The 27,805-nt window shown below is 38.6% G+C and overlaps 1 protein-coding gene across 5 annotated transcripts in view; it reads right to left on the bottom strand.

Annotated features, from left to right (window-relative positions):
• The window catches only part of MAP2K6 (mitogen-activated protein kinase kinase 6), a 121,661-nt gene that overhangs the window by 31,767 nt on the left and 62,089 nt on the right, over nt 1–27,805 (bottom strand). For 3 of the 5 annotated variants that reach the window (XM_069482814.1, XM_069482816.1, XM_069482817.1), the window contains exons 2-3: nt 10,453–10,519; nt 554–602 (exon numbers count right to left, since the gene is read on the bottom strand). In XM_069482814.1, the coding sequence (XP_069338915.1) occupies nt 554–602; nt 10,453–10,519 (116 nt within the window). Of the gene's footprint in view, nt 1–553; nt 603–3,483; nt 3,489–10,452; nt 10,520–13,222; nt 13,281–27,805 lie in introns of those variants that run through there. The other 2 variants (XM_069482818.1, XM_069482819.1) reach the window with 2 other exon arrangements.

The following is a 27,805-nucleotide window of genomic DNA, read 5'->3' as shown; positions in this document are numbered from 1 at the left end:
GAGAAAAATAAACTGAACAGAGACATGCTGTCCTCTGTCTGGTTTCTCCAAATGTTCTAAGGATTATTTCTGGGCCAGAAAGTTTTCTAGCATGTCAAAGCAGCCACTGAAAGCAAGAAGCGCCAGGAGATATTTAAGCTCCCAAAGTAGGCCACTTGCTTGTCACAGGCAACACAGAAACCCAGCTCCAACTCAGCTTTCCCATGGCTCAGTGGAAGGTTCCTACACTGCAGTTCTTTAGCATAACCCCTCCATGATGTTTGTAATCCATTACTAACTGGTGGCAACTAGATTATGTCTGGGCTTTGAGAAATGCACTCCCAAGAGAATCACCTACTCTCCTCAAATACCTTCCATCAGAACCACAATAGCCTAATTTCAATACACCCTTCAAAAGAGCAAAAGCTCCACATACCACTTCCCTTTAAATTGAAGCTTTGTTTTGACTCATCCCCTGACAGCATGTTAGAGAACATAAATTTTTCAGAGGTCAATCAGAAAGCCTACATAGAAAATGGCCAAGGTATTAACTGGCAGATATAATTTTTCTCACCTGATTTCCAATTGAAATACAAGCCTTGGAGTCCAAATCTCGAGGTGGCCTAAGAAGGATAAGGGGGAAAAGAAGAAACATGAGATATTTAGTCAACTATGTCTTTCCTAAATCACACGTGACTAGAGAGGTTTTTCCTCAGGAAGAAAGTGGAAGTTCATGAGTACCGTAAAGGAGCATAAGAATGTGAATAGTATGGCAGTTGAAATGAAATACATTTTGGGTTTAAATTATTTAATCTCTTTGGTCCTCCATTTCTTCTTTAACATGAAGATACTAATATACCTACCTCATGTAGTAGGAGTTAGTATTAAATGAGATAGTCCAAATAAAATACTCAGCAGAATGCTTGGCATACAGTAAATATCTAATAAATATGAGCCATATGTACAGTTATGTAGATAATTATGCTATAGCAGTAAGTCTCAAACTTCTTTCATCCAAGAACATCAATAGATACAATTATTCCATGACTTTTTCCACAGTTTTTTTTTTTCTTTTTTTAGAGATGGGGTCTCACTCTTGTTCAGGATGAGTGAGCTCAGTTTGAGCTCTAACTCCTGAGCTCAAACGATCTGCCGGCCTCAGCCTCCCAGAGTGCTAGGATTACAGGCGTGAGCCACCACGCCCGGCCCACAATTGTTTTTTTAAAAAAAAGAAATAATACTTGGCCTATGATTCTGTTAACTCATAAAACTCATAGAACATAGGAATTCCAAATCTAGTCCCTTCCTTTATAGAGGGACAAAAGGTCCAGAGAGGTGAAGTGACTTGCCCCAGGTCACAACTAACCCAGGTCCCCTAATTTCCTGCTCAGCATTCCTTCTATTCCACCAGGCTATCTAATTGAGTCCAGTGATCTTTCTTCCATAAATGGTGTATAGACTATTCAAGGGTCTTCTCAGGAGCCAGAGGTTTGCTGATTTTGTGTTTCCATAGTCCCCTCATGTGTACTTTTCTCTGACGTCAATGATCTCTCAGTTGGTATCAATCTACTGAAGAGAAAGATGTTTGGCTTTGGCTATGCACCAAACCAGGAGCCTAGAAAGGTATTTTCTTGAAGGAAATGTACCAAAGATATCATGACAAAAGTAACAAATGCCAGGAAACATACAGTTAATATGATCAAACAACTAGAACAACTAGAGGCTAAAGACAAAGGAACGCTGGTGCTGCCAGCACAGAGGGTGACCAAACAGGTGGAAACTCAAGTCTCTCTGGAGGCACATTCCATTCAGAACTGTCTTCAGAAAAATGCAAAGGAAAATGGAAGGAAGGGAGGAAGGAGGGAGGATGAAAAGGAGAGAGAAAAGAATCCTTTGTCAATGACGATTTTTCCCAACCTTAACATATTATGATTCTATCCTTTTTGCTGAAACTAAATACATAAATAAAAGAGTAAGGAAGAAATAAGAATATAAATACAGATAGGAACATAAACCTAAGATTTTAATGGCAAGCCTTCTCTTACTTCAAAATCCCTTTGATATGCATAGAATATTTATGGTTTTTCTATACTAACTTACAACCAGAGACTGGGAGGAAGGGAAAGAGAATAAAAAACAAAATGCATATACACACACACATGGCAGTAATGTTTATATAGCTTGTGTTCCTGAGCAGGAAATTTTTCTTCAGAAAAGCTTTTTGAAAGAGTCAAATTTCAAAAATTCTAATTTCTCATTCTTATAATTCCCAAAGCTGTTCTTTCTTTAGCTGTCACAATTTGTACTCATTGTAATGGCACTTTGAAATCAAGACAAATATGACTTGAAACATATAATATAAACAATAAAACATCCCTTGGAATTATTTAGCACCCTGCCTTTTGAAAAGTATGAAGCAACAGAAAGGTCACTAATTATCCGGGGCTACCTCTGTTTTCTTGCCATCCAATGAAGGTAGTGGATGAGATATGCCCATGTAGTTAAGGACCAAGTGAGCACTCGGGCATGGGGCCAGGATTTTCTTGGGAAATAGTTCTGCAGTGACCCTAACACATGAACAGATAATCAATGGGCAGCTCCCAGCTCTACAGAGCATAGCATTAACAGACTTTCACTGAGAATCAAGGTTGGTTTGGAGCATGTGAAAGGGTTTTGTGAACAACCCATTTCTATACTAATGCACGGTGATGCCACTGCCATTACTTTTATTATAATCATTATTCTCTTGGAGATTGGCTGGAATTTACCAAATCATTTTGCCTCTCCTGCTTCCTTGTACATCATATAAAGTATTTTCAAATGAGAGGTTTATTATTATTAATATAGTATCAAAACCAAGAATGAAAAATATTAACAAAGGCAGGAGTAGGAGGCTTCTTAGATTATTTTCGTAATTATTGTTTGCCTTCTAATAATGCTTGCTTTAAGTAATTTGTGGAAATAACTGAGCAAATATATGAACAATTAATCCTTTATTGTAGGCTGTGGTGTTCTATTTTTTTCTATAAAATTAACACCATTGAGACTTTTGGTTAACTGTTCAGAAGTAAAAGTCTATAAAATGCTCTCAGAAATCATAGGGAATATATTCTAGTTAGAAAACAGTATATATATTTATTAATGCAAAAAAAAATCTCTTCCAGGTCTAATATTCTTGTATTCTATATACCAGGGCTTGGCAAATTACAGCCTATGGTGCAGCTAAGAATGACTTTTATAAGTTTACATGGTTATAAAACACAAACCAAGAATATCCAACAGAACCCATTGTGGCTCATGTATCCTAAAATGTTTACTATCTGGCCTTTTATGAAAAAAGTTTGCTGACTTCAGCTCTATACTAACCTTGCATGACACCTAGACCAAATATTCCTAAGGGTTTGGTGCCATTTTCCAGATTAAAAAGAATGAAACCCAGAGAAGCTTGGTGATTTTTTGAAGCCATCCAGACATCAACAGAGCTGAAAATAAAACTCACATCACCTGAATCTCCGTCTTAATCTGTCTCGGTCTTAATCTAAGGAGAAGAAAGTAGAAGAGAAGAAGGAAATAAGAAAACTGGGCTAAGAGCTTTACTCCCATGATTCCCATCCAAGTCTGACTGAATCCAAGGAACCTGTTCCCAATACCCAGACCTCCTCCCATGAAAATGATCAATTCACCCACGCCTCAGGCCTCTGGGCTCATCACATCTGCCAAAAGCATCAAATGATGGGGCCAAGACTGACAGATTGGATTGAATTAGTTGACACTGTGTTCTGCTCAGGGCTGGGCATATTAGTTTGCCTGGGACATTGCGACTCTGCAGGAAGTTTATACTGTGGGTGGATGTTCTCTGTCGTTTATTCAGTATCTTAGTCCTCTGTGGAAAGAACCAAGCTTATTACAAAATTCTTCCCCTGAAAGACTAAAGGTATTCCAAAGGTCACCTAGTGTTAGTGTTTCATATGAACAACCATCTTTTGTTTATTACAATAATTATTTATTTATAATCCTATATGAGTAATCAGTTTGCTGATTATTATTCCAATTATTATTCATTTATTCAAAAATATTTATTAAATAACTACTTGGGCCAGAGATTGTGCTAGACCATTTACATAAAATAGCTTCTTTAATTTTTACAACTCTTAGAGGTATTATCATCTCTATTTCACTGGAAAGACCTGACATTGAAAGAGACTAAATAATTGAAGGACTTTCAAAAGAGATGATGAGATGCGAAAGGAGAGCTACACCATGATGACTTCTCAACTACAGAAGTAAAGGATCCCACCTCTCATTTCACTAGCCATGAGCTGTTAGGTCACAATCTCAACCAGGCTAATGTGTGGCTAAGAGCACATAACTGAGGGTCGGAGATCCCTGAGTTTGTAAGGCAGCTCTTCCAGTTAGACGTGATGCAACAACGTCAACTTGGAGCTACCTTTCACTGGGCAATGACAATGCACCGGGCACTAGGCTGGACACTTAGTATGGATTATGAGATCTAATCCTCTCAAACAACCACATCACTGTTTAGTCCTGTCTTGTAGAAGGGGAAGCTAAGGCTTGGTGCAGTTAGGTGTCTTGCTTAAGGTACTCAACTAGTGAAGTTTAGAACCCAAATATAAAGCTAGGCATTCTGGCTCCAGAAGCTGAACTTTTACCCATGAAGCTATGCTCAACTGCTTTGAGCAAAGCACCTGACCCTTGCACAGTTCTGTTTTTTCACATCATGTGAGAGTAATAAAAGCTGTCTCCTGAGTTTCTTGTAGTGATTAAACAAAATAATATTAACTACCACAGAGTTGATTTAGGATTAGTTACGATCAGTCAAGTGAGGAGACAGCTCAGAAACCTGAGTCAAAGACACATTGGCATTGGTAACTCAAAGAAAGCGCTCCAGCACAGGGACCACACACATTGAACTTGGGAGAATGGAGGTCTGTCCCAGGCTGTTTATTTGTGCGTAGCACAGCAGAAGAAGGCAGGGTATAAATGGTAAGAATCACCAAGCCAACCTCAAAAATATTGCCAAGAAAAACACAAAATGTGGAAGCTGCTTCTTTAGGAGTACAAATTTAAGCCTCAGTATTAAAATAAGAAGAAGACTCTTTGAGCTAAAGTGGTATGCTCTACAATATCAAAGTGATGCTTTTGGCTTCACATGGTGAAACATAAAAGTATATTCAAAATATATTCTACCACATGAGGGTAAGACAAAATAGAAACTATTTTTATCCTTGCATTGGTTTTTATTCACTTGTTTATCCTAAGCAAGAATTTATGGTGGCTTTAAAAAATTCATAAAATATAGAAAATTAACATAAATTAGTAAAAGTAAAGAATAAAAATTTTAGGGGGAAGGAACATAAGATGGTTGGTAGATTGATATAAAAATATATCCCAAAGGAGGCTGGGTGCAGTGGCTCACACTTGCAATCCCAGTGCTTTGGGAGGCTGAGATGGGAGGATTGCTTGAGCCCAGGAGTTCAAAACCAACCTGGGGAACATAGCAAGACCCCATCTCTACCAAAAAAAAAATATATATATATATCTATGTAAAATATATATATCAAAAAAATAATAAAAATGAGAACAGAAAGCAATACAATTGAAAACAGCAAAACAATAAAACAAAGCTGGTTCTTAAAAAAAATATTCAACAAAATTGATACACCTCAAGCAAAATTGACGAATATAAGATAGAGGACACAACTTACCAATATCAGGGAAAAAACAGGATATCACAACAGATCTGCAGCCATTGAAAGGATAATCAGTAAATACTATGAAAAACTTTCATATAGTCAACAACTTAGACAAAATGGACCAACTCCTCAAAAACCACATACTACCAAAACTCAGCCATGATGAAATAGATAATCTGAATAATCCAATAACTATTAAAGAGATTTAATTGGTAATTAATAAGTTACAGGAAAAGAACTATTCAGGCCCATTTTGTTCCACTGGAGAATTCTGGTAAACATTCAGAGAAGAATTAACACCAATTTTATACAATGTATACCAGAAAATAGAAGAAGGAACACTTACCAACTCATTTTTATTAAGCCGGTATTACCTTAATACTAAAGCCAGAAAATAATAGCACAAAAGAAATAATAAACCACCACAGACCAACATCTCCTATGAATTTAGAACACAAAAACCCTCAACAAAATTTTAGCAAATTGAATCCAACAATGTGTAAAAAGATAATTACTACCATCAACTGGGATTTACTTGGGGGTATGGAAGACTAGTTCAATATTTTAAAATGAATCATGTAATCCACATATTAATAGGACAAAGAAGAAAAATCTTATGATCACATCAGTTAATACAGAGAAAGCATTCAACAAAATTCAACACCCATTCATAATAAAAATCGCAGTATACTACAACTAGATGGGAACTTTTTCAACCTCATAAACATCTACAAAAAACCTACACCTAACATCATGCTTAATAGTGAAAAACTGAATGCTTTTCCTCTAAGACTGGGAACAGAACAAGGTCACCTGCTCTCCCTAATCTTATTAATGTAGTACTGGGCATTCTTGCCACTTCATAAAGCAAGAAAATAAAAGTTGAAAAAAATATAGATTAGAGACCTGGTATGGTGGCTCACGCCTGTAATTCCAGCACTTTGTGAGGCCAAGGAAGGAGGATTGCTTGAGGCCAGGAGTTTGAGACTAGCGTGGGCAACATAGCAAGACCCTGTCTCTACAAAAAATAAAAAACATTAGCCGGGCATAGTGGCACACACCTGTGGTCTTAGCTAGTTGGGAGGTTGAGGCATGAAGATCTCATGAGTCTGGGAGTTGGATGCTGCAGTGAACTGTGATCACACCACTGCACTCCACCTTCGGCAACTGAGTGAGACCCTGTATCTCTCTCTCTCTCTCTCACACACACACACACACACACACACAAACACACACACTACAGATTGGGAAGGAAGAAATAAAACTGTCTTTGTCTATAGGTGGCATGATTGTCTACATAGAAAACCCTGAGGAATCCACAAAAAGCTTCTACAACTAATAAGTGAGTTTAGTAAGGTCACAGACTATAAGATAAATTGCAGAATTACACAGAATACAAGATCAATACAGAAAAATTAGTTGCATTTCTATATAGTGACAATGAACAAGTGAAAACCAAAATCAAAAATTGAACACCACTTACAATTACTCCAAAGAAAATGAAATACTTGAGTATAAATTTTAACAAAATCTAAGATAGAGGATTATATTATAAAATGCTGATGAAAGAAATAAAAGAAAATCTAAATACTTGAAGAAATATATATAACATGTTCACAGATTAGAAGACTCACTGTAGTAAAAATGTCACTTCTCCCTAAATTGGGCTATAGGTTAAATACAACTCCTACTAAAATCTCAGCAAATTTCTTCACGGACATAGACAAGCTTATTGTAAAACTTACAAGAAAAGAAAAAGGTCTTTAAAGTAGCCAACATAATTTTGAAAAAGCACAAAGTGGGAGGGATCATTTTTCCCAGTGTCATGACTTATTATGTAGCTGCGGTAATCAAGGAAGTGTGATATTGGCAGAAGGATAGACACATAAATCAATGGAACAGAATAGAGAACCCAGAAAGAGCCAAACAAATATATCCAGCTGGTATTTGACAAAGGAGCAAAAGCAATTCAATGGAGGAAAGATAGCCTTTTCAATAAATGGTGCTAGAATAATTAGAAATCTATTGGCAAAAATAATAAAGCTCAACTTAAACCCCATACCTTGCACCAAAATTAACTCAAAATGGATCATGGGCTTAAATGTAAAATGCAAGAGTATAAAAGTTCTACAAAAGAACATTGGAGAAAATCTTTAAGACCCAGGACTAGACAAAGGGTTCTTCGACTTATTACCAAAAGCATGATCTATAAGAGGAATAATTGATAAATTGAACTTCATCAAAATTAAAAACTTTTGTTCTGTGAAAGACCCTGCTAAAATGATAAAAAGACAAATTACAAACTGGGAGAAAATATTTTCATATCTCATATCTGATAAGTCTTTCTTTCTAGAATATATAAATAAGTCTCCAAAGTCAACAATAAAAAACAATCTAGCTCCTTTCCTCCCCCCTCCCTCTCTCTCCACCTCTCCCCCTTGGAGGAAAAAAAAATCTAATTGACAAGGGGAAAAAGATATGTGCAGACATTTCACCAAAGAAAATATATGAATAGAAAGAAAATAAACACCTAAGAGCATATTCTATATCATTAGCCACTAGGGAATTGTAAATTAAAACTATACATACATCACTACATGTCGGAATGGCTAAAATGAAAAATAGTGATAATACCAAGTGCTGGCAGGGATGCAAAAGAAACGGGATCATTCAAACATTATTGATGGGAATATTAAAATGGTACAATTATTCTGGAAAATAGCTTGGCAGTTCTTTCAAAACTAAAAATGGGCTTACCATATAACCCAGCAATTTCACTACTGAGAATATAACTCAGAGAAATGAAGATTTATTTTCATGCAGAAACTTATACATGAACATTCATAATGGCTTTATTCATAATAACCCAAAACTGAAAACTACCCATATCTCCATCAAAAGCTAAAGTGTTCAATAAACTGTGGTATAACCATATCATGGAACAGTACTCAGCAATAAAATAGAACCAACTATTAATAAATGCAATAACTTGAATGAACCTCAAGGAAATTACTCTGAACCAAAAAAAAAAAAAAAAATCTTACAAAGACGTTTATACACTAATCATGAAATAACAAAATGGTAATTGAGAACAGATTAGTGGTGTCTGCGGTTTGGGCATGGGGATGGGGAGAAGAGGTGCATGTGACTAAGACAGGGTAACATGAAAGAGTCTTACAGTGTTGCTGCAGTGGAGTGTCTTGATTACGATAGTGATTATGTAAGACTACACATGTGATAAACTGCATAGACCAACACAAACACACACACATATACAAACACAAACACACATACAGAGCAATGCTTGTAGAGCTGGTAAAACTGAAAAGTTCTATGGCTTGCACCAATGCTGCTTTCTTGATTTTGATAACATACTATAGTCATGTAAGATAACATGGGGGTCGGGTTGGAGTTTGGTGTAGGATGGAGAAAGGGTTCATGGGACTTCCCTGTACATTTCTATGCAACCTCCTGTGAATCTATAATTATTTCAAAATAAAAATTTTAAAAGAATAGCCCATAAAGTCCAATACAAGTAGTACATGTAGGCCACATATTGACTCTAAGCTTTCAAGAAAACAGAGAGGAAAAAATACTAATTATACAGTTCACAGGTCCACAGGTTTAAAAAAAAAACAAAAAACAATTATACAGAAAGACCAAAAAAAGAAAAAAAAAAAAAAAACTATCTTGCTAGTAAGTATGAGAAGAACTTCTTCCTGCAGATCCTCATAAAAGGAACATTCTAACTTGAGTTTAACCCCTTGAGCTACAGTTCAGAATGCTGAAGAGTGGTCCTCCACTCTGCTCTGTCCTCAAAAGTTCTTCAGTGGAAAGTTCTTTCATGTTTGCTGCATGGAATGCAAGGATCAATGGCCTTAGCAGAGTCTCACAATAGTTGTGACCATTTTTCAGAGCATGACCCAACAGTAGGGGGTGTGCTTTCTGATGAGATAGAACACAGTTAAGATCACAATCAAAATCAAAGGGAGGCACTTTTGTAGACATGAGCAAAATCCTTAAATACTCAAGCTTCCGTTGGGATGTCCTCTTTTTGCACTTACTCTGTCTCTGAGTACCTCTATTGTGATTTATTTCCTGGAATTTCCATTCCTCCCATGCAGATGCTTTGGTAGGTGGTCATACTTCCAGCTGGACAGGAAGTACCCTCCCCACCACACAAAGAGCCAAAAAAAAAAAAGGAGGCTCATAGAGGGGGTGTCCTTCACTAGTACTTGAGCTGACTTGGGGATTTGTGCCCAAACCTCAGCTAATAAAGAAGTGTTCCTTTACCTCATTTTGCCTTCTGTTTACATGTGACAGTATTTAGGTGTCAGGATGTGGGTGCTCACCAAATACCATCTTTCCATCTCAACCCAAGTTTCATATAATAGTAGTGATTCTCATAGGGATTTGCTTGTTTGCTCACATCTACAGGGAAAAGGCAAGGAAGTCCACAGCCACAGACCTTTCTGGGCTTACAAAGGACTCCATCTGCCAAATGCATGTGTCATTCAATTCTTCCTCTACCAATAGTCTGAGATACTTGAGTTCAAAGCTACCCATTCAACACAGACGAAGTATTAGTATTTCAGGTCTCAGAACAGTGAGCAAACAGCTTCCTACTTAAAGGCCTGGCTCGTCTTTCTAATAACTATTTCCAAAGTCAAGCCACTGCTCACCAGTCCAAAAATGAACCCCCATTTGAAATCTGTAAAGTATAGTTGTTTGGATTAAGATGACCATTTTGCCAACTTACGTGGAACTGGTCTGAGGTTGTTCAAATGCTTCTTTCGGAATTTTAAGGCCAGGGTTTCGCTTCTTGCCTATGGGGAAAGATGTAAGGACAAAGTTAAGGTCTAAATCACAGCAAGAAAGGCAGGGCAGAGACTGCAGCAGAGAAAAAGAGCTGACCTAGGCACGCAGCTCTCATCGCCATGTCCAGAACACTACTTCCTACCCAGGAAGTCTGTGGTCATGAATGAGGTTTTTCATTAGCCTAGGGTGAAAATGTCAGGAGAAGAATGCCAGCTCTCTTTTCCTAGGAAGATATACCCTTTCTCCCTACTGAGAATCTGTCATTCCAATTTGTTTTTTTTCTTTTACACAATAATGATGATGGCAAACACTGTTGATTATAGCTTTTTTTCTTTCTTTTTAATGTCAGTAAAATGTAGTCACCCTTATCTCAGTATCCCACAATTTTCTAAATTGGTCTGTGAACAACTGCTACAGTTAGCAATGGAAGTAAAGTAAAAAGAAAATTTTTCCTACTGTTCTGCCCTGCCCTTTCCTTAACCACCTGCCCTAAGTTGAGAAACCTAAGAGAGGCATAGAGTAATATTTATTTACATGTGCCTTGTTCCAAAAAGGATTAAGATAACAGATGGATTTATGCAAACAGGTTATCACTTCTTTTAAGGCCAGATGGGAATGTAACCTGATGTTGTTCATTCCTGGGCTGAAACTACAAGAGAATTTGGCTCAAATACTTTTGTTGATGAGTAAAAAAGAACAGACTGAGAAATGCCAGCTCAGGAAGCAGATCGGAGCAGACAGACTTGTAAGGGCCTGAGATTTCCCTCATCTACGGAGATCCTGTGTCTTTTGGCGTTTGGCATGGGAAATCAAAGCAGAGCGGAATAGAATGCCTGAAAAGAATGCTACCTTCTCACCTTCTCTACATTGCAGGGGAGCACTTCAGAGAGGACACAAACTCTGGAAAAGGCCCTGGATAAATCCTGAAGCTACAGAGAAACCTGAAAAATCAAATAAAGTAAACTCCTTGAAGGAAGATGACATACAAAGACTTTGGTCATTCGCTCAACATCACAGAGCCAGCAATGACCCAATCAGAATCAGAATCTGGGTCTCCTGACACCCACCCAGATCGAAGTTCTTTCTACTATTCCACAATGGAGGAAATTTAGAGATGACCAGAGAGGGTATGGGATGGAGGGAACACAGGACTTTGAGTTTTAAAGTAACCAGCCTACATCTGGTTCTTCCATTCACCAAGCAACCTCTAGAATCACCTTTCTTCTGACTCTCGCTTTTCTCAACTGTAAAATGGGTAAGTAAGATCAATACCAAGCTCACTGGACTGCTGTGAGAATCAGAGCCAATAATGTATATGAAAGAACACTGAGATACCTTAAGTAGCTGTTAAGTAGAATCATATAGAAAAACAATCTTCACAGTCTCATTTGTTTAAAATGTCATTTAAGAAATTCATGAACAGAATTGGCCATATTATCAGAGCCCAGTGTAATGTATAAGGGGGTCTTTTCTTTCTATTTCTTCAAAATCTAAAATCTAGAGTAATTCTGCCAAGTTGTATAAAGACAGGAAAAAAGTATGATTGGCAGTAATCAACATAGAGAAAGCCTTTTAGGATCACCTTCATTATATTAATAACAGGCTTTCTCAAATCTCTCCTCATTTGGGCTTACCTACCCATTTCAAAAGGTTCAAAACACACCACTCACTTTCCTGCCCTTGGAGTTCAGATGATGGTTCAGCACGTTACTAAGTTAGCCCATTTTTGCCAATACATAGAGCTTTACTATGTACCAAGACCATGCTAGGTGCTATACCCAACTATGAGGATCCAAATAGACATATGGCCTAATTCCAACAATTCTCATTCATGGACTTCAAATAGCTAGGGAATGCTATTTTAAATGAAATACTCCAGTGAGGAATGAATGACAGATTCAACTTGTTCAGATAACTACATATACATTCCCAGCACAGTACAGGTGACAGGTAATTCAGGTAATCCCAACGGATGCAATCCTAATCGTTCTCACCAATAAAACAAGACAAAACTGAAGTAAAATATATTTGGCCTGTGAGAAAAGGTCCCCAGTTGCCATTTAAGCAAACCAAAAGCAGAAGTTATTCTTTAAATTCCTACATCTTTCTCTTCTTTATTTCGAACTCAGTTCTTACAAGGTAGATATACAGAGAAATAGCTATTTATTGAGGAAAACTCCTTTGAAAACCCTTAACACAGCAATTGATTAATCGCAATTCTTAATAGCAATTAATTATTACACTACAATCCAAGAAATCAACAAAACATTTATACAAAGAAATGGGAGAGAGAGAGACAGACAGAGAGAACTTTTTGGTACAGAAACCCAAGGAATAAATGACAATAGTAAAGTCTCCCAAGCAGATGACCCTTGGTTCTCTCCCCTCATCACCTTTATACTCAGCCTTCTATAACCATATCAAGATCACTCTAACCCTGAATTTGCTGCCTCCTGGGTGAAATTACCTGCCTCTTACCTCCAGACCCCTGACTACATATAAATTGGAGATGTGCATAGTCTCCAGGGTTTTCTTAAGCCTAATATTTCAAAGCATACCAACTCCTGACAGCAATAAGAACAAACAGTTCCAGGAGACACAAAACCTAGTGGAATTACACTGTTAGAAAACACACTGTCTTCGCTTTAAAAAGTAGCTCGAATAAAACAGAAATTACAAGCACACACGCCAACATTCCATAATTCACTTACTTGCCCATCTCTGACAACGCAGCACAGCAAGAAACCAGCAGAGGCGACTCTGATGAGGTTTTCAAGGCTGCAAGGAAGGCCAGCAGAAGAAAACCCCACAGAAGTCATTCTTTGCTTAGCTCCAAAGACCACACTTCAACAGGGAGAAACAGAACTGAGCAGACTCCACCCCCTCCTCAAGTTCGGATTGCAGCAAACCTCTGCAGATTCATTGTTCCTGGGAAACTGCAGCTTCAGGAAGGGAGAAGAGAAGTGGGTCCATCTGGACACCCAGGCAGGCATGACATTAATCATTAACCAGACTTGGAGGAATAAATCTATAAAGTAATTCTGGACAGCACAGTGTTCTCCAGCCTTTCTATAAATGCCTCTTTCATTTCTTAAAAGAAAGAAAAACAATATGTGGTAAGTTTCCAGCTGTGTTTATTTCAAAGCAATCTGTTCCCCTTAGGAAGGCTGCCAACACCTGATGCTAACACTGAACACTGTGTTTAAAGAAAAAAATTAATGGGAGAGAGCAATATGAATAATAAAGCTAAGCAGCCAACTCTGTTAAACGGTCTTTTCCCTTGATATTCTAAAGCTAAAAAGAAGAAAAGTCAGAAAATAGGCTCTATATGATGTCACATGCTAGCCACAAGCCTTCTCAGAAAGATAGAATTCTGTATATTTCTGCAGATCTCAACAAACCTTGCCCTCTTATTGGTACAATCTGCAAGGGGTAAGCCTCCTCGGCCTGATTGGGCACATGCAACACTATATTGCATCAGCCCGTGTCACACCCATGCCTGTTTTCTCTGAAAATACTGTAGTCCCCCCACATATATGTATTTGCAAAATTCATCTTAAACCAAAGCTGGGTCGTTAGAATCCTGGCCTGGAGCAAAAATGGTACTGGAAAAAAAGAAAACCTTGCCAAGAGTTAGAAAATATTTACCAGGCCACAGAAATGTTCACTAGCTTTGACCGTACCGAAAATGATGGGGTACACAAGAGGTCTTGCTCAGCACCCACTTGCAGAGGGTGAGCACAAAGGGCTTCTCTGATGTTCCATATTACATAAAACAGAAGACCGTGTTCCGGTGCCAACTCAAACAGCACGAGAAGCCCACACGGTCAACAGAAGGTGGCATCGTGAGGACATGCTGATGCCTAAATATTTGTCAGCTTGGCTGAGAGCTGGGGGGCATGATTATGAGGGTTTATGATTACTGACACAGCTTCACAAAGGATGGCAGTGCTTCCAGTGCCAAATTTATTTTAAAAATCTGTTTCCCAATATGAATGGGATTTCCAGCCAAGTAACTGGCAACCTGGAGGCCTTGGCTGCCCTCTCCTTACTACTTGCATCTAAGCTTGAGTTCCAAGGCTAGTTGGCAATAAAATCAGCAGGGAATTGTCATTCGATGTTGTTAAATTGCAATGATCACACGCAAAGCAACTAATGGAGCAGGGCAGAGGGAGGGGAGAGCAGGGAGAAAGCTGGCTTTACAACAGTGATATGAAAGTGGACAGGGACCATTCCATCCCCCAAAACCACTGGAACTCATACACCACCGAGACTTGAAGCAGCAGGACACATTTCTTTAGAATTATATAAAATTTAAGGAAGAAAAGCTGAAGAGCTCATTTTATAATTTATTCATTTATTTGACATAAAAGATTGCTTTATGTGAATGACTAAGACTGAGTATATATTATGTAATCAAATTTAAATGAATTTTGTAACCATTGACTTTAGAAGCCTAATAAAAATATATTACACAGTTCATATACACAAAAATTTACTAGTTTCCAAATGGCAAGATGAGTCCTGCCAAATTTTCTTTTTAAATTTCATAATATCACTGGGGTACAAATGTTTTTATTACATGTTTTGCTTTTGTGCGGTTTGAGTCGAAGTTGTAAGTGTGCCCATCACCAAGGTAGCATGCATGAGAAAAGCTCATTTTAAAACTGGCATTCAGGCTGGGTGTCGTGGCTCACGCCTATAATCCTAGCACTCTGGGAGGCCGAGGCAGGAGGATAGCTTGAGCTCTGGAGTTTGAGACCAGCCTGAGCCAGAGCAAGACCCTGTCTCTACTAAAAATAGAAAGGAATTAGCTAAACAACTAAAAACAGAAAAACTTAGCTGGGCATGGTGGTGCATGCCTGTTAGTCCCAGCTACTCGGGAGGCTGAGGCAGGAGGATGGCTTGAGCCCAGGAGTTTGAAGTTGCTGTGAGCTATGCTGACGACATGGCACTCTAGCCCGGGCAACAGAGTGAGACTCTGTCTCAAAATAAATAAATAAATAAATAAAATAAAACTGGCATTTGCTTTGATTTCAAGGAGTCAGAATGAATCTCCAAGGACCTTCCCTCACCGCATACATAAACTTCCCATTACGTCCTCTTCCTGAACATAAAGTGACCACTTCTCAGTCAGACTGTAACCTTCTGGAATTAGTGCCTTCTGCCTGGAGGGCTCTGGCCCTCTTAAGCACAAGAATTCAGCCTTCCAGATTCAGAACCTTCCCAGACCTTCCTGAGCACAGCCTAAGGATCACTGTCAACACATCCTTGCTTTCACATTCCAGCATTTCACACAGGGGCTAGAATACAACATGAGCTCAAAGCAATTGTGCCAAACTCTGATATTTTAGCTTAAAATGTCCACTCTCTTTAAAAATAGATCTCCATGACCATCTTAGATTTATTTTCCTCATACCTTTTCTCATAATCTATAATTATTTTTGGTATTTATTTATTTTTGCATTTATTTATTACTTATTTGTTTATTATCTATCTTCTGCACTAGAATATAAGTTCCATCATGGCAATGATTTTGCCCAGAGCCTGCACATTGAAAATATCTATTGACTGAATATTTGTTGTTCTTTTCTCAACTGTTTTGTACATTCATATTGAACTCTTCAAACAAACAAACAAACAAACAAACAAAAACTAAAAGAACAACCCAGAATGGAGGGGAAATAGCACAAACTTTTAAGCATCAATAAGACACCATTTCAAATCTCAGCTGTGCCACTTCTTAAGGATGTGACCTTGAGAACATTTCTTATCTTAAACTAAGTTTCCACACCTGCGAACTGGAGATGACCTACAATCTCCCCAGGTCATTGAGAGGCTTGATTAACCCAATGTATGTGAAGAAGTCTAGCTGTGTCTGGCATAATATAGGTGCTCAATAAATACTTTTTCTCTTTTCCGTGTTTGTGCTTGTATGTTTAAAATATGAGCTAAAGAGAATGTCCCCTTTATGGGCATCTTATTTCTTCAAATGTTGCCCTCTGTTCTTCCTCTTTTGTGTTATTTATGCTAAAATTACATTTTTCAAACATTTCATCAATCTTGAACCATACTCTCTATTCCCACTGACTATGGGAACTTCTCCAGGTCTATAGACTCAGGAGTTCTGGGAGTAAATGTAGTGAGTGCTTATAATTTTATGTTGTCTCAGCATCCATTTTTTTTTTTTTTTTTTTGAGACAGAGTCTTACTCTGTTGCCCTGGCTAGATTGCTGTGGCATCAGCCTAGCTCACAGCAAACTCAAACTCCTGGGCTCAAGTGATCCTCCTGCCTCAGCCTCCCGAGTAGCTGGGACTACAGGCATGTGCCACTATGCCCGGCTAATTTTTTCTATATATTTTTAGTTGTCCAGCTAATTTCTTTCTATTTTTTTTAGTAGAGACAGGGTCTTGCTCTTGCTCAGGCTGGTCTCGAACTCCTGAACTCAAACAATCGGCCCGCCTCGGCCTCCGAGAGTGCTAGGATTACAGGTGTGAGCCAGCATGCCCAGCCTTCAGCATCCATTTTTAAATATAAGTTAAATGTTCTCATACCAGAAGCAGGACTCAGCCACCCTTAACACGGTTTCCAGTACCATACCCCATTGGAATGGCTCCAGCTGGTGATCAGAGATAACACTCAGTGGTATCTCTCCTGCTTAGCATGCTGGGCTCCCTGCTTTCCTGCCACTGCCTTTAAACTGACCATCCAGACAGTTGCCCCTGAACATAAAGTGACCACCTCTCAGTCAGAGTGTAACCTTCTGGAACTAGTGCCTGCTTGCTTTAAACCCAATTAAAGTTCCCCACAGGAAACCTGTTTGGATAACACACTGTACCTAATTAAGGCATTGGGCCATGGGTCCCTTCTTTCTCTCTCCCTATGCTCCCTGACTTCGTGTGTGTGTGTGTGTGTGTGTGTGTGTGTGTGTGTCGTTTCCAGCTGTTCTGGGTACCCTCCAGGGTTTGTAAGCACTAAAAACTCTTAAAAATTTCACCTTTTTCACATTGTGTCATTGGAGCCACACCTGCAATCCGACCCCTGCTGGTTAAATCGCCCAAAAAGGACCCTTGCAGGTGGATACTCTGTTGGTGCACTTTTGTCCCAGCCCCTCGGCTGCTGGGGACAGCAATTACCAACTAAGCTGACAGAGTTTCATTTAAAACAGAGGCTTCAGATAGTCAGGGCGCAGTGGTTCATGCCTGTAATCCTAGAACTCTGGGAGGCCGAGACAGGAAGATTGCTTGAGCTCAGGAGTTCGAGACCAGCCTGAGCAAGAGTGAAACCCCATCCCTACCGGGGGGGGGGAAACACAACCCACAGAGGCTTTGGGATCTGTGCTTTTTTTAAAAAAAAAAAAAAAAAAAAAGCTCCACAAGTGCCTGAGATCCCAGCCAGGGTCAAGAACTCCTTGTCTATTATATGTCTAGGTAAAGTTTTTTCTTTTTCCACCATTTGTCACTTTATGCTGACAAGGACAATTTTTCCCCAGGTTCCTGTCGCTTCCCACACAACTGACCAGTTCTTTCTGGCTAGTAAGAATTTAATTACAAATTAAGTTCCTCATTGAGCTACCTCTATCTTTGAGCTGAAATTGTCAATAATTCACCAAAGTAGACATTGCATGAAACAAAATTCAATAAGATGCAAATTCTTCCTTCAAAGAGTCAGAGGATATGAAAAGCCAGTTCCTATTAATACAATTAGTAACAGGGAGCGTATGTGGTGGACAACACATGCATTGTACCCTGAAAGCAGGACAGAAAAAATCAGGCAAGGAACACCAAAAATGGTCTCACAGAAGAGGTAGTATTTTAGGTGGTCCTTTGATAATTGGTAGGATTTGGAGGCTTCATTATACTCTATTGTCTTCTTTGTATATGTTTAAATGTTTCCAAAATAAAAAAGTTCGAAAAACTAACAGGTAGGATTTTGACAATGAGGACTTGGAAAAACCACAGCAGATGCCAAGTAAAATGAAGATGTGCTACCAATGATGTGGAGAGGCACTGTGGTATATTCAAAGAATCCTGAGTTGTCTTCTTTGGACAAAGTAAAAGGTGGTAGAGAGAGAAGCCTGCCTGGAAGGGTAGTTTGGCGTCAGAGACTGAAAGACTAACTAATACATTTTAAATTTCAGATTTAAGAAGAGAAGCCATCTATGTTTTCAGTAGAGAAGTGTCATGGCATATCTATTAATATGGCCTCGATGTTTTAAGCCTCCAGGACTTTGTTGTATTTTCCCTGGAATGTCCTTATTACCTTTCTTCCCTGTCAACTTCAACAGTCAGCTCAAGCAAGTTCTCCTCCCGGAATCCTTCCACAAAAGCCCCGAACATAATCAAACACAATAAGTGATCGTCCTCTGTGCTTCCACAGTGCCCTGGACACATCTTTAGGGTCCCCCTTCCTACGCTGATTAACTGAACCCATCTGTTCATCCATCTCTTCCACTAACAATGCAAGCTCTTCAAAGCCAGAGCCTATGTCTTACCCATGTACAGAGTTTAAACAATAGACCTAAGAAATCAGGGGCAGAGACCACAGCAATCTGGCTAATAAAAAAGCTGCTTAAATGTCACTGAGGCACAGTCTGCAGCCTCCGGTAACTTGCTGGATAAGAGGTACCGAAGAACAAGAGCTAAGCAGTAGTAGTAGTAGTAACCATGATCATTATCTGGCTTTTCTACACCAAGATGAAATTAAGAGAAAGAAGAAAGTTAGGCCATTTGTAGGGGCAGTGGGGGTAGGGAGAGGGCAGATAATGAGTTCCAGTTCAGATGGGTTAAAAACAAGATGCTGGAGGGACGTGTGGCACAATTCAAGCAGGTCCATGGAGCTTAAGAGAGGGATGGGGGAAAATATGTGGATCTGGGGGTGACAAACAGAGAAGCAGAAAGCTGAATGAGTCAGACAGGGAGACAAGAAGAGTGAGACAAGAGAAGGCAGCCACGCCAAGAACATTTTGAGCGAATGCAATGAGAATGAAGATCAGTGAAGGACACGAAGAATTATTCTCCTGTCGAAGGAGAATGAACCAGTCTATGCAGAACAGACCCATGGGCTAATGGGGAAATGGCCCTATTTTCAAAGAATAAATGCTCCCAGAAAGGTTTTCTTAGAGCTTCATGTGGTTGAAGCTCTTTTTTTAGACATGGTAAAGCTGAAGCAAGTTTTGTTACGTTAACAATTTGGTGCTGACTAGGTGATCTTAAAAGAACCTAAAAGTAAACCACAGCCAATGCCCTGGAGTTGTGGTCTAGGCCCACCATGGATGTAGGATGTGGGCGGTGGATGGGCGGGGAACCCTGCTGTCTGCGCTCATCTCCTTCCTCATTTATATGCTGCTTCATGAGTCTTTATCAAAAGGAAATGTAGTTAAAAACACCCCTTTAAAATAGAAATCCGGTAACAGGTTAGGAAGAAATTTAGTGATATGTTTCATCTTTTCAAAATTCACATTTTTGCTTAGGTTTTAAAAAGAGCATTCATTTTTTAGCAATAAACACTGAAATGTTTACAAATCAAGTAATATGATTCTATTATAGAATTTGCTTCAAAATAATGGAGAGGAGAAAGGAAATATAGGTGACATAAGATTGGCCATGAGTTGGTAATTGCAGAATCTGGGGATACCTGGTGGTTCATTACACTGTCTACTTCTAAATGTGTTTGAAATTTACCAAAATATAAAGATTTTCTTTAAAAAAATTTTTTTGAGTTTATAAAGTAAAAAAAATTTTTTAAATAAAGATTTTTCTTAAAAAGCAATGAAATCACAGAAAACTCTCTTTAATAGATAAAAGACTGGGATAGTGACTAAGGGGGTAGCAGTTATTTGTCTTGGAAGTGGATTCTTTTTTTCTTCTGGTCCAAGACCACAATTTTAACAGCACTGTGATCACTTCCCTTCTAACCAAAGAAAACTATGGAGTACTAACTTCGATCCAATCAGCTGCTTGAAGACTAAGGGACTACAAAAATAGACAGGAAAATGCTTCATCTATGACCCTTCCTAGAATGCTACCAGTATAGGGTCTATTCTGCCTCTCACCCAGCTCCACCCAATTTCTTTAATTGAGCTGCATTCTACCACATCTTAAAAAGAGGCCTCCGAAACGCATCTCTGCAAGGATGTTTTTCATTACTGTACATGTCTCTTTATAAAGACTCAGGAAAAAAATGTGTGTTATCAATAACAGGAAGAATTGGCTTCTCCTGCATAACTGACCGATCCCTGCTTAGGGGTAACGTGAATGATGATTCTCTATGTTGCTTTCCTTGGGTAAATGGCTAAAAAGCATAGGGCTAAACTGGGAATCGTATTCCTATTCATTTCTGAGTCAGTGCTTTTTTAATAGCTCTCCTTTGTTTCTGTCTTACCTATTCTTTTAACAGCATTTTATTATAGAACATTTTAAATACAATCATGCACCGTATAACGACGTTGAAGTCAATGATAGACCACATACCATGGTGGTCCCATAGATTACAACAGAGCAGAAAAATTACTATTGCCTGGTGATGTCATGGCTGTCATAATGTTGTAGCGCAATGCATTACTTACGTGTTTGTGTGCTGCTGATGTAAACAAACCCAGAGCACTGCCAGTCATATAAAACTCTAGTACATACGATGATGATATGTACTAAGTATATACAATGATATGTACTAAGTACATAATAGTTGGTAATCATAATAAACAACTATGTTATTGGTTTCTGTATTTACTACACTTTTTTATTTTTTAAATACAATGCTTTCTATCATTATTTTATAGTATACTCCTCCTTACAAAAAAAAGCTAACTGTAAAACAGCCTTGGGCAGGTTCTTCAGGAGGCACCCAGAAGAAGACGTGGTCATCATAGGAAATGACAGCTCCATGCTTGTTATTGCCCCTGAAGACCTTCCAGTGGGACGAGATGTGGAAGTGATATTGATGATCAGTGATATTGATGATCCTGACTTTGTGTAGGCCTACACTAATATGTATGTTTGTGTCTTAGTTTTTAACAAAAAATTTTAAAACATTAAAAATAGAAAAAAATGTATAGAATAAGGATGTAAAGACAGTATTCTTGTATAGCTGTACAATATGTGTTTTAAGCTAAGTGTTAAATCATGAAAGAATCAAAAGGTATTAAAAAATTTGAAAGTTTATAAAGTAAAAAAGTTATAGTAAGCTAAGGTTAATTTATTATTGAATAAAGAAAAATATTTTTTATTAATTTAGTGTGGCTTGAGTATACAATGTTTGTAAAGTCTACGGTAGTGCACAATAACATCGTAGGCCTTCACAGTCGCTCACCACTCACTCACTGACTCACCCAGAGCAACTTCCAGTCATGCAAGTGCCATTTCTGGTAAGTGCCTTATACAGGTGTATCATTTTTTACCTTTTATGCTGTATTTTTACTGTACCTTTTCTATGTTTAGATATACAAATACTGACCATTGTGTTACAACTGCCAACAGTTGCAACAGTATTCAACTGCTACACAGGTTTGTAACTTAGGTTACACATCTAGGTTTGTGTAAGTACACTCTATGATGTAAGTACACTCTATGTGTAAGTACACTCTATGATGTTCTGATGACAAAATCCCCTAAAGGCACATTTCTTGGAACAGAGTCTCTTTGTTAAGCCTTAAGCAATGCATGACTGGATATGAAAAAACAAACAAAACAGTTATAATCAACCCCTATATGCCCATTCTCCAGCTTCAACAAATATCAGCTCATGGCCAATTTTGTTTTATCTGTATCCCAACTACTTTCCCAGACATCAAATTATTTCATCCATAAATACTTTACCAAATATCTCTAAAAGAAATGACCATGGAAAAAAAAAATACCTACAATACCATTTCCACACCTAAACAAATAACTTCTTAATATCTGCTCTGTGTTCAAAATTCTAATTGTCTCATCTATATCACAAGTATTTTAAAATTACTGTGGATTTGAATCAGGATCAAAATTACGTCCGTGCCTTATGACCGGTTAAGTTTCTTAGTTCCCTTTTAATCTAGGGGCTCTCCCTCCGTGTCTTGTTGCTTCTCCCCACTCCCACCTTCCCCAAACTCATATCATTATTTTGTTGAAGAAATGCAGGTCATTTGTCCTGTAAAGTTTCCTGCTGGCTTCTGCTGATCTTATCCTCTGCTGATTAGAACTTGATCAGATTCAACTCAATCAGATTGTTTGGCAAGACTATTTCACAGGCGGTCTCACTCACTTTTAATTTATGTTAAATTGCTGAATTTTATGCAACCTAGCAAGCTATTTTAAACTCTTAATGGAGAAAGGAAAAAAATGAACAAAAGTGAATAATCCCTCAACAATACTTGGTAATTAACAAACTTTTTAATGTTTCTCAATTTGATAAGTACACAGGGGTACCTGACTGTTTTCAACAACATTTTAAAAATATTTAATAAAGCTGAGTATGTTTTATATCCCTACTGACATCTATATTCATTTTTCTGTGGATGGCCTGTTCAAGTAATTTGCTCATTTTTATAATAAGTTATTATTATTATTGTTTAATTTTTAAGAGAGGACAGTGTTCCTTTTGTAGTTAGTGTTGCAACACACATACATACACATGCACACTGAGGTTTCTTTTTCCTTTGATCATGCAAAATTTTTAATTTTTGCATTCCTTTATGTTCTCTGCATTTTATAAGGCAGGAACATTCTTTTCTCTTCCCCTGTGGCTGTACAGTTGTCCTAATATCAATTATTAATCTGTCCATTTGTTTCCCCATTAATTTTATACACCTTTCTAATATTTATGCTTCTTACATAGTTCTCTTATATAAGTTCATTGGCTGCCACATTGAAGAAATATTAAATAATCATGTAGACATCTTCACTTGATTCTGACTTTAAGAGAATTCTTTCTTGCTTTTCCCAATAAAAAAAATGATGCTGGCTTTGGATTCAGCTGGATAGACCAACTGAATGATTTTTATCCCACTGAGGAAGGATATGGCTATTCATAATTCACTGAGTGATGCAGGCAATCAGTAGTGTTCTTACAAAGTGAGACAGAGGGAAAGTGGACACACACACAGATGAGAAGGCAGGGTGAAGACTGAGTCAGAAACTTCAATGATGCAGCCACAATCTAAGGCATGCCAGCAGCCCCCAGAAGCTGGAAGAGACAAGGCATAGATTCTCTCCCAGAGACTCCAGTGGGAGGCTGACATGCCAACACCTTGTACATTGTAGACTTCTGGAGTCCAGAGTGAGAGAAGAAATTTCTGATGTTCTAAACCACCAAGTTGGCTGGGCACAGTGGCTCACGCCTGTAATCCTAGCACTCTGGGAGGCCTAGGGAGGAGGATCGCTTGAGGTCAGGAGTTCAAGACCAGCCTGAGCAAGACAAAGACCCCAACTCTACTAAAAATAGAAAACATTAGCCAGGTGTGGTAGTACATGCCAGTAGTTCCAGCTACTCAGGAGGCTGAGGCAGGAGGATCACTTGAGCCCAGGACTTTGAGGTTGCTGTGAGCTAGGCTGACACCACTGCACTCTACCCAGGGTGACAGAGTGAGATTCTGTCTCAAAAAATAAATAAATAAATAAACAAACCACCAAGTTTGTGGTACTTTGCTACAGTAGCTATAGAAAACTAATGTGCTAAGTTATTAGAAATAGATGCCGAATTTTATCAAATTTCTTTTCATCATTTATTGAAATAATCCAGTGTCCTTCCTATGATACCTGCGCTGCCACACTCCCTAACAAATGTATGTCTTACTTTTGCCCTTCTCTTTTCTTTCTTTCACTACCTCACTGTCACTGTCTTTATTTTCTTCTCAACTGCTTTTCCCCTGGCCTGCAGGAAGCATGCTGTGATCTTGCATTGCCACTGGTGACAGAAACTTAAAGAATTTGCTAATTCCTGGACTCAAGAAACAGCTGAAAAGCCTCAACTTGACAATATAAGGAGGCAAAACAAGCAAAGGTGAGAAATTAAACTGAAAACTAGAAGTGTTGGTATTGGTAGAGGGATCCACTCTGCTCTTTGGTGGATACCCTTTGCTGGAGCAAAGGAGGAGATACTGACCTTCCTCCAGGTCTTTCTGTCAATGCCACCTCAAAGGAAAAATCATAAGGGAGAAATGTAGCCCTTTCCCCAGGCCTGTGGCACATTCTGAAATTCCTCATGTTCCCTGCCAACAAGAAAACAAGAGGGTAAAGAAACCATGGCCAAACCAAAATAAAAAAAATATGTCAGAATTCTTTACCCTATAACTCAAATCCTGCAGCCTGGAAAACCTCAGTCTGATCCTTTGCCTCATGGTTGTTTCTGCAACATCTAGTCACCTTTCTCTTCAGAGAAGTTGGACGTTTTTGAGAGTCATGTTTTGCAAACCTCAGTCTGGCAAAAGACCATAGAAGCCTTTGCCTTTTGTTCTGCTACCAATTTTCCTGGCTTAGTGCATCTCCCACCAGTGACACTTCTGGTGAGAGGTTCATCATGGCCAATTAAAAAGCAAAGACTAAGAAATCGCTCCAAGAAAACCACACAATTTAAATGTGAGATTTTCGGAAAAGAGAAAGCTAATCTACAAAAGCAAACAACTTATTTTCAAAGTACTGTAGTTTGGTTCATGCAAGTGTACTCATATTTCCATACTAACTAGTTCAGATCCTCACATAACCCTTAAAGGGAAAATTCCACGGTTCTATAGAAAGACTTAAACCCTCAGTTTTTACTCCTGAATAAATCATCCTCCCTGTAATTAACAAATACTGCTTCAGGCAATGCCATAACTCAGGGGGTCAAAAGAAGTGGACTTCTCTAGTATTAGGTAATTTCCAGGCAGTCACCTTGAAATATGTAAATCAGTTAATCTCCAAGACTCGGCACAAGAAAAAGTATATAAATTCCTTATTGCACCAGAACAATGTTCCCTCTATGTGATCACAGAAATGTGAAAGGTATTAACTACGCTCCATGGTGCCTCATACACACTGCTACCTATACAATGCCCCCAGACTGATTTTAATGGCTAACCCAAAATACGAGGAGATAATTTACAATAATCCCTTGGATATACTAATTTTATAAGATTTTCCTTAAGTTGTAGGTTTTTACTGGATTCATTTTAACTGAATGTTATTGATGGAAATTCTCACAAGTCTTTATTATTAGGTAGCAGGATGAGGGACTGAAGGAAGTACCCACTCATATCTATATATAGCCAGATGATTTAAAAGTCTCCAACAATGTTATATGTAGTAAATTGGAAAACAACACAACATGGCTCTGTAAAAAGGAGGCTTAACGGGAAAGAACTCCTTAGGTGTGAGAACTTGGGACGTTATTAATCTAAGCCTCATCGTTAAAATGAGAATACCATCACCTACCTGGGTGGGGTTGAAGGAGTAAAGCAGTACATGCAGAAATGCTCCATAAATACCTGTTGGATAAATGCGTGCTGAAAGTTACAGGTCAGTTACACTGCTATTTTGGGCAGGTACTTTCCTACTAACGAGTGGCTGCTCATGAGAATAATAATAGCAACTAGAATTTATTGCATATTTATTATATGCAAGGCACAGTTCTCAGCATTTCACATGAATTGTTTAATTTAATGATCACTACAAGTACATGTGGTGTTACTTCCTCTATTTCAAGGACCTTGTCCAGATACACAGAGCTTGCACAGATTTGAGCAGTCAGCTTGCCCATATAATGTAATTGCATTTAGTCCTTCAACTGAAATCACTCTCCGTCCTAAGTTTTGTTTCCACTAGCTTGTGGAAGGATTATTGTTGAACTGTGTCAGGTCTATATATAAATTCTGGTATCCAGAGGAAAACGTCCTGGATTAAATCCACTGTACAGGCCTTCTACTCACATATCCAGGCTTCTCCAGATAACACTAGCAGGTTATAAAGCTGTTTACCAAGACCTGTTTTGACATGTCCTAGGTCTATTGGGAGAGAGCTAGACTCCATCAAGAAGCCACACTGCCATGACCTTTGTCCAAGATACTTTAATCTTCCTGCACTTGAGTTCTCCTGATGCTAAAATGGAAAACATAAGCCAATCAACTAGCTAATTTTTTTCACTAAATGGTGCTCTGGTATTTGAGGGGAGCACCACACTAGCTTTAGAGATAGGATCCCAAAGTTTTCTACTCTTCCTAGCTCTGTGGTGTGTTTATCAACTAATGCCCTTTCCCTAAGGGGGTTTCTGATGAAATTGAAAAGAGTAGTCCCTACCTGACATAAATTACTTTAGCAGGAGGGTAATGAGCAAGTAACTATTTGAAAAGTTGTGACTGCGATCTATTTGCAAGACGCTGTGTCTCAATGATACTTTTATTGTGTGTGGTAATGCCACCCCTCAGTATCAAAGGGCTCTTAGTCCCTTCATGAAGTCACTGACCCCCTTATCTTGACAGAAATCTCCACTTTAGGCTTCTCCCTTCCTGGTAGAGAACTCATCAGGCCCAGGCTACACTGAATACTCAAGGTCACTGAGACTCTGAAATCTGGCTTCGTATCAGAAAACTTAACATTCAAAATGAAATGAAATACATTTTGATGACTTTCTCAGGGCATTTTCTCTGTAGGAAAAACTCCTGTCTCTTAATACCAAGGACAGTATTTTCTCCCCAAGAAACTTCCCCATTCTCCAATGCCTAAAAAAGAAACAAACTAGAATTTATACCAAATAACACACTCACTGTATCCAGTCCCATAACCAGAATATGAATCTACTTCTGGGTTGCTGGGCTTCTTGCACAACCACCTGGGAAAACAATTTAGAAAATCTTCTCTCTTTGTGGCCACCTCATTTCTCCTTCACGTGCAGTTATGATACGTTCAGCATCTAGACTTAATTTTAGCACAAGGCTCTTAACTTTGTAACCTCAGTCTCCTCGTCAAAAGTTTACATAAATGGAAATGGGAAAATACACAGACTTTTCTAAAAAGTTAACGGAGAGAAAATAAAAGATCACGGTCTATAGAGGAAAAAATAAAAATCTAAGGAAACTTTGGATGCTGGGGGCTGGGGGTGGTACATTTGTCACCACTCTCTAAAAAACGATGAGAAATTTGAGCAACAGTCAAGCCAAGGGGGGAATAAAAAAGCTTATGGGGCAATGGGTCAAAAAAGGCCAGAGAGGTACACAGAAATGAGGAGGCAGTGTCCCCATGGACAGCATGGGACTGGGGACCCAGGAGAGAGGTAGCCTCAGAGAAAGGAGTAGGGGGTGTCTCTCTTTAAGACAAGAAGGAAAAAGGGCAAAACGAGTGACAAC

Source organism: Eulemur rufifrons, chromosome 9 (genome assembly GCF_041146395.1).
Source record: "Eulemur rufifrons isolate Redbay chromosome 9, OSU_ERuf_1, whole genome shotgun sequence".
Classification (NCBI taxonomy): Eukaryota; Metazoa; Chordata; class Mammalia; order Primates; family Lemuridae; genus Eulemur; species Eulemur rufifrons.
The sequence above is the reverse complement of the archived record's forward strand: the minus strand, read 5'-3'. Positions and strand labels throughout refer to the sequence as shown.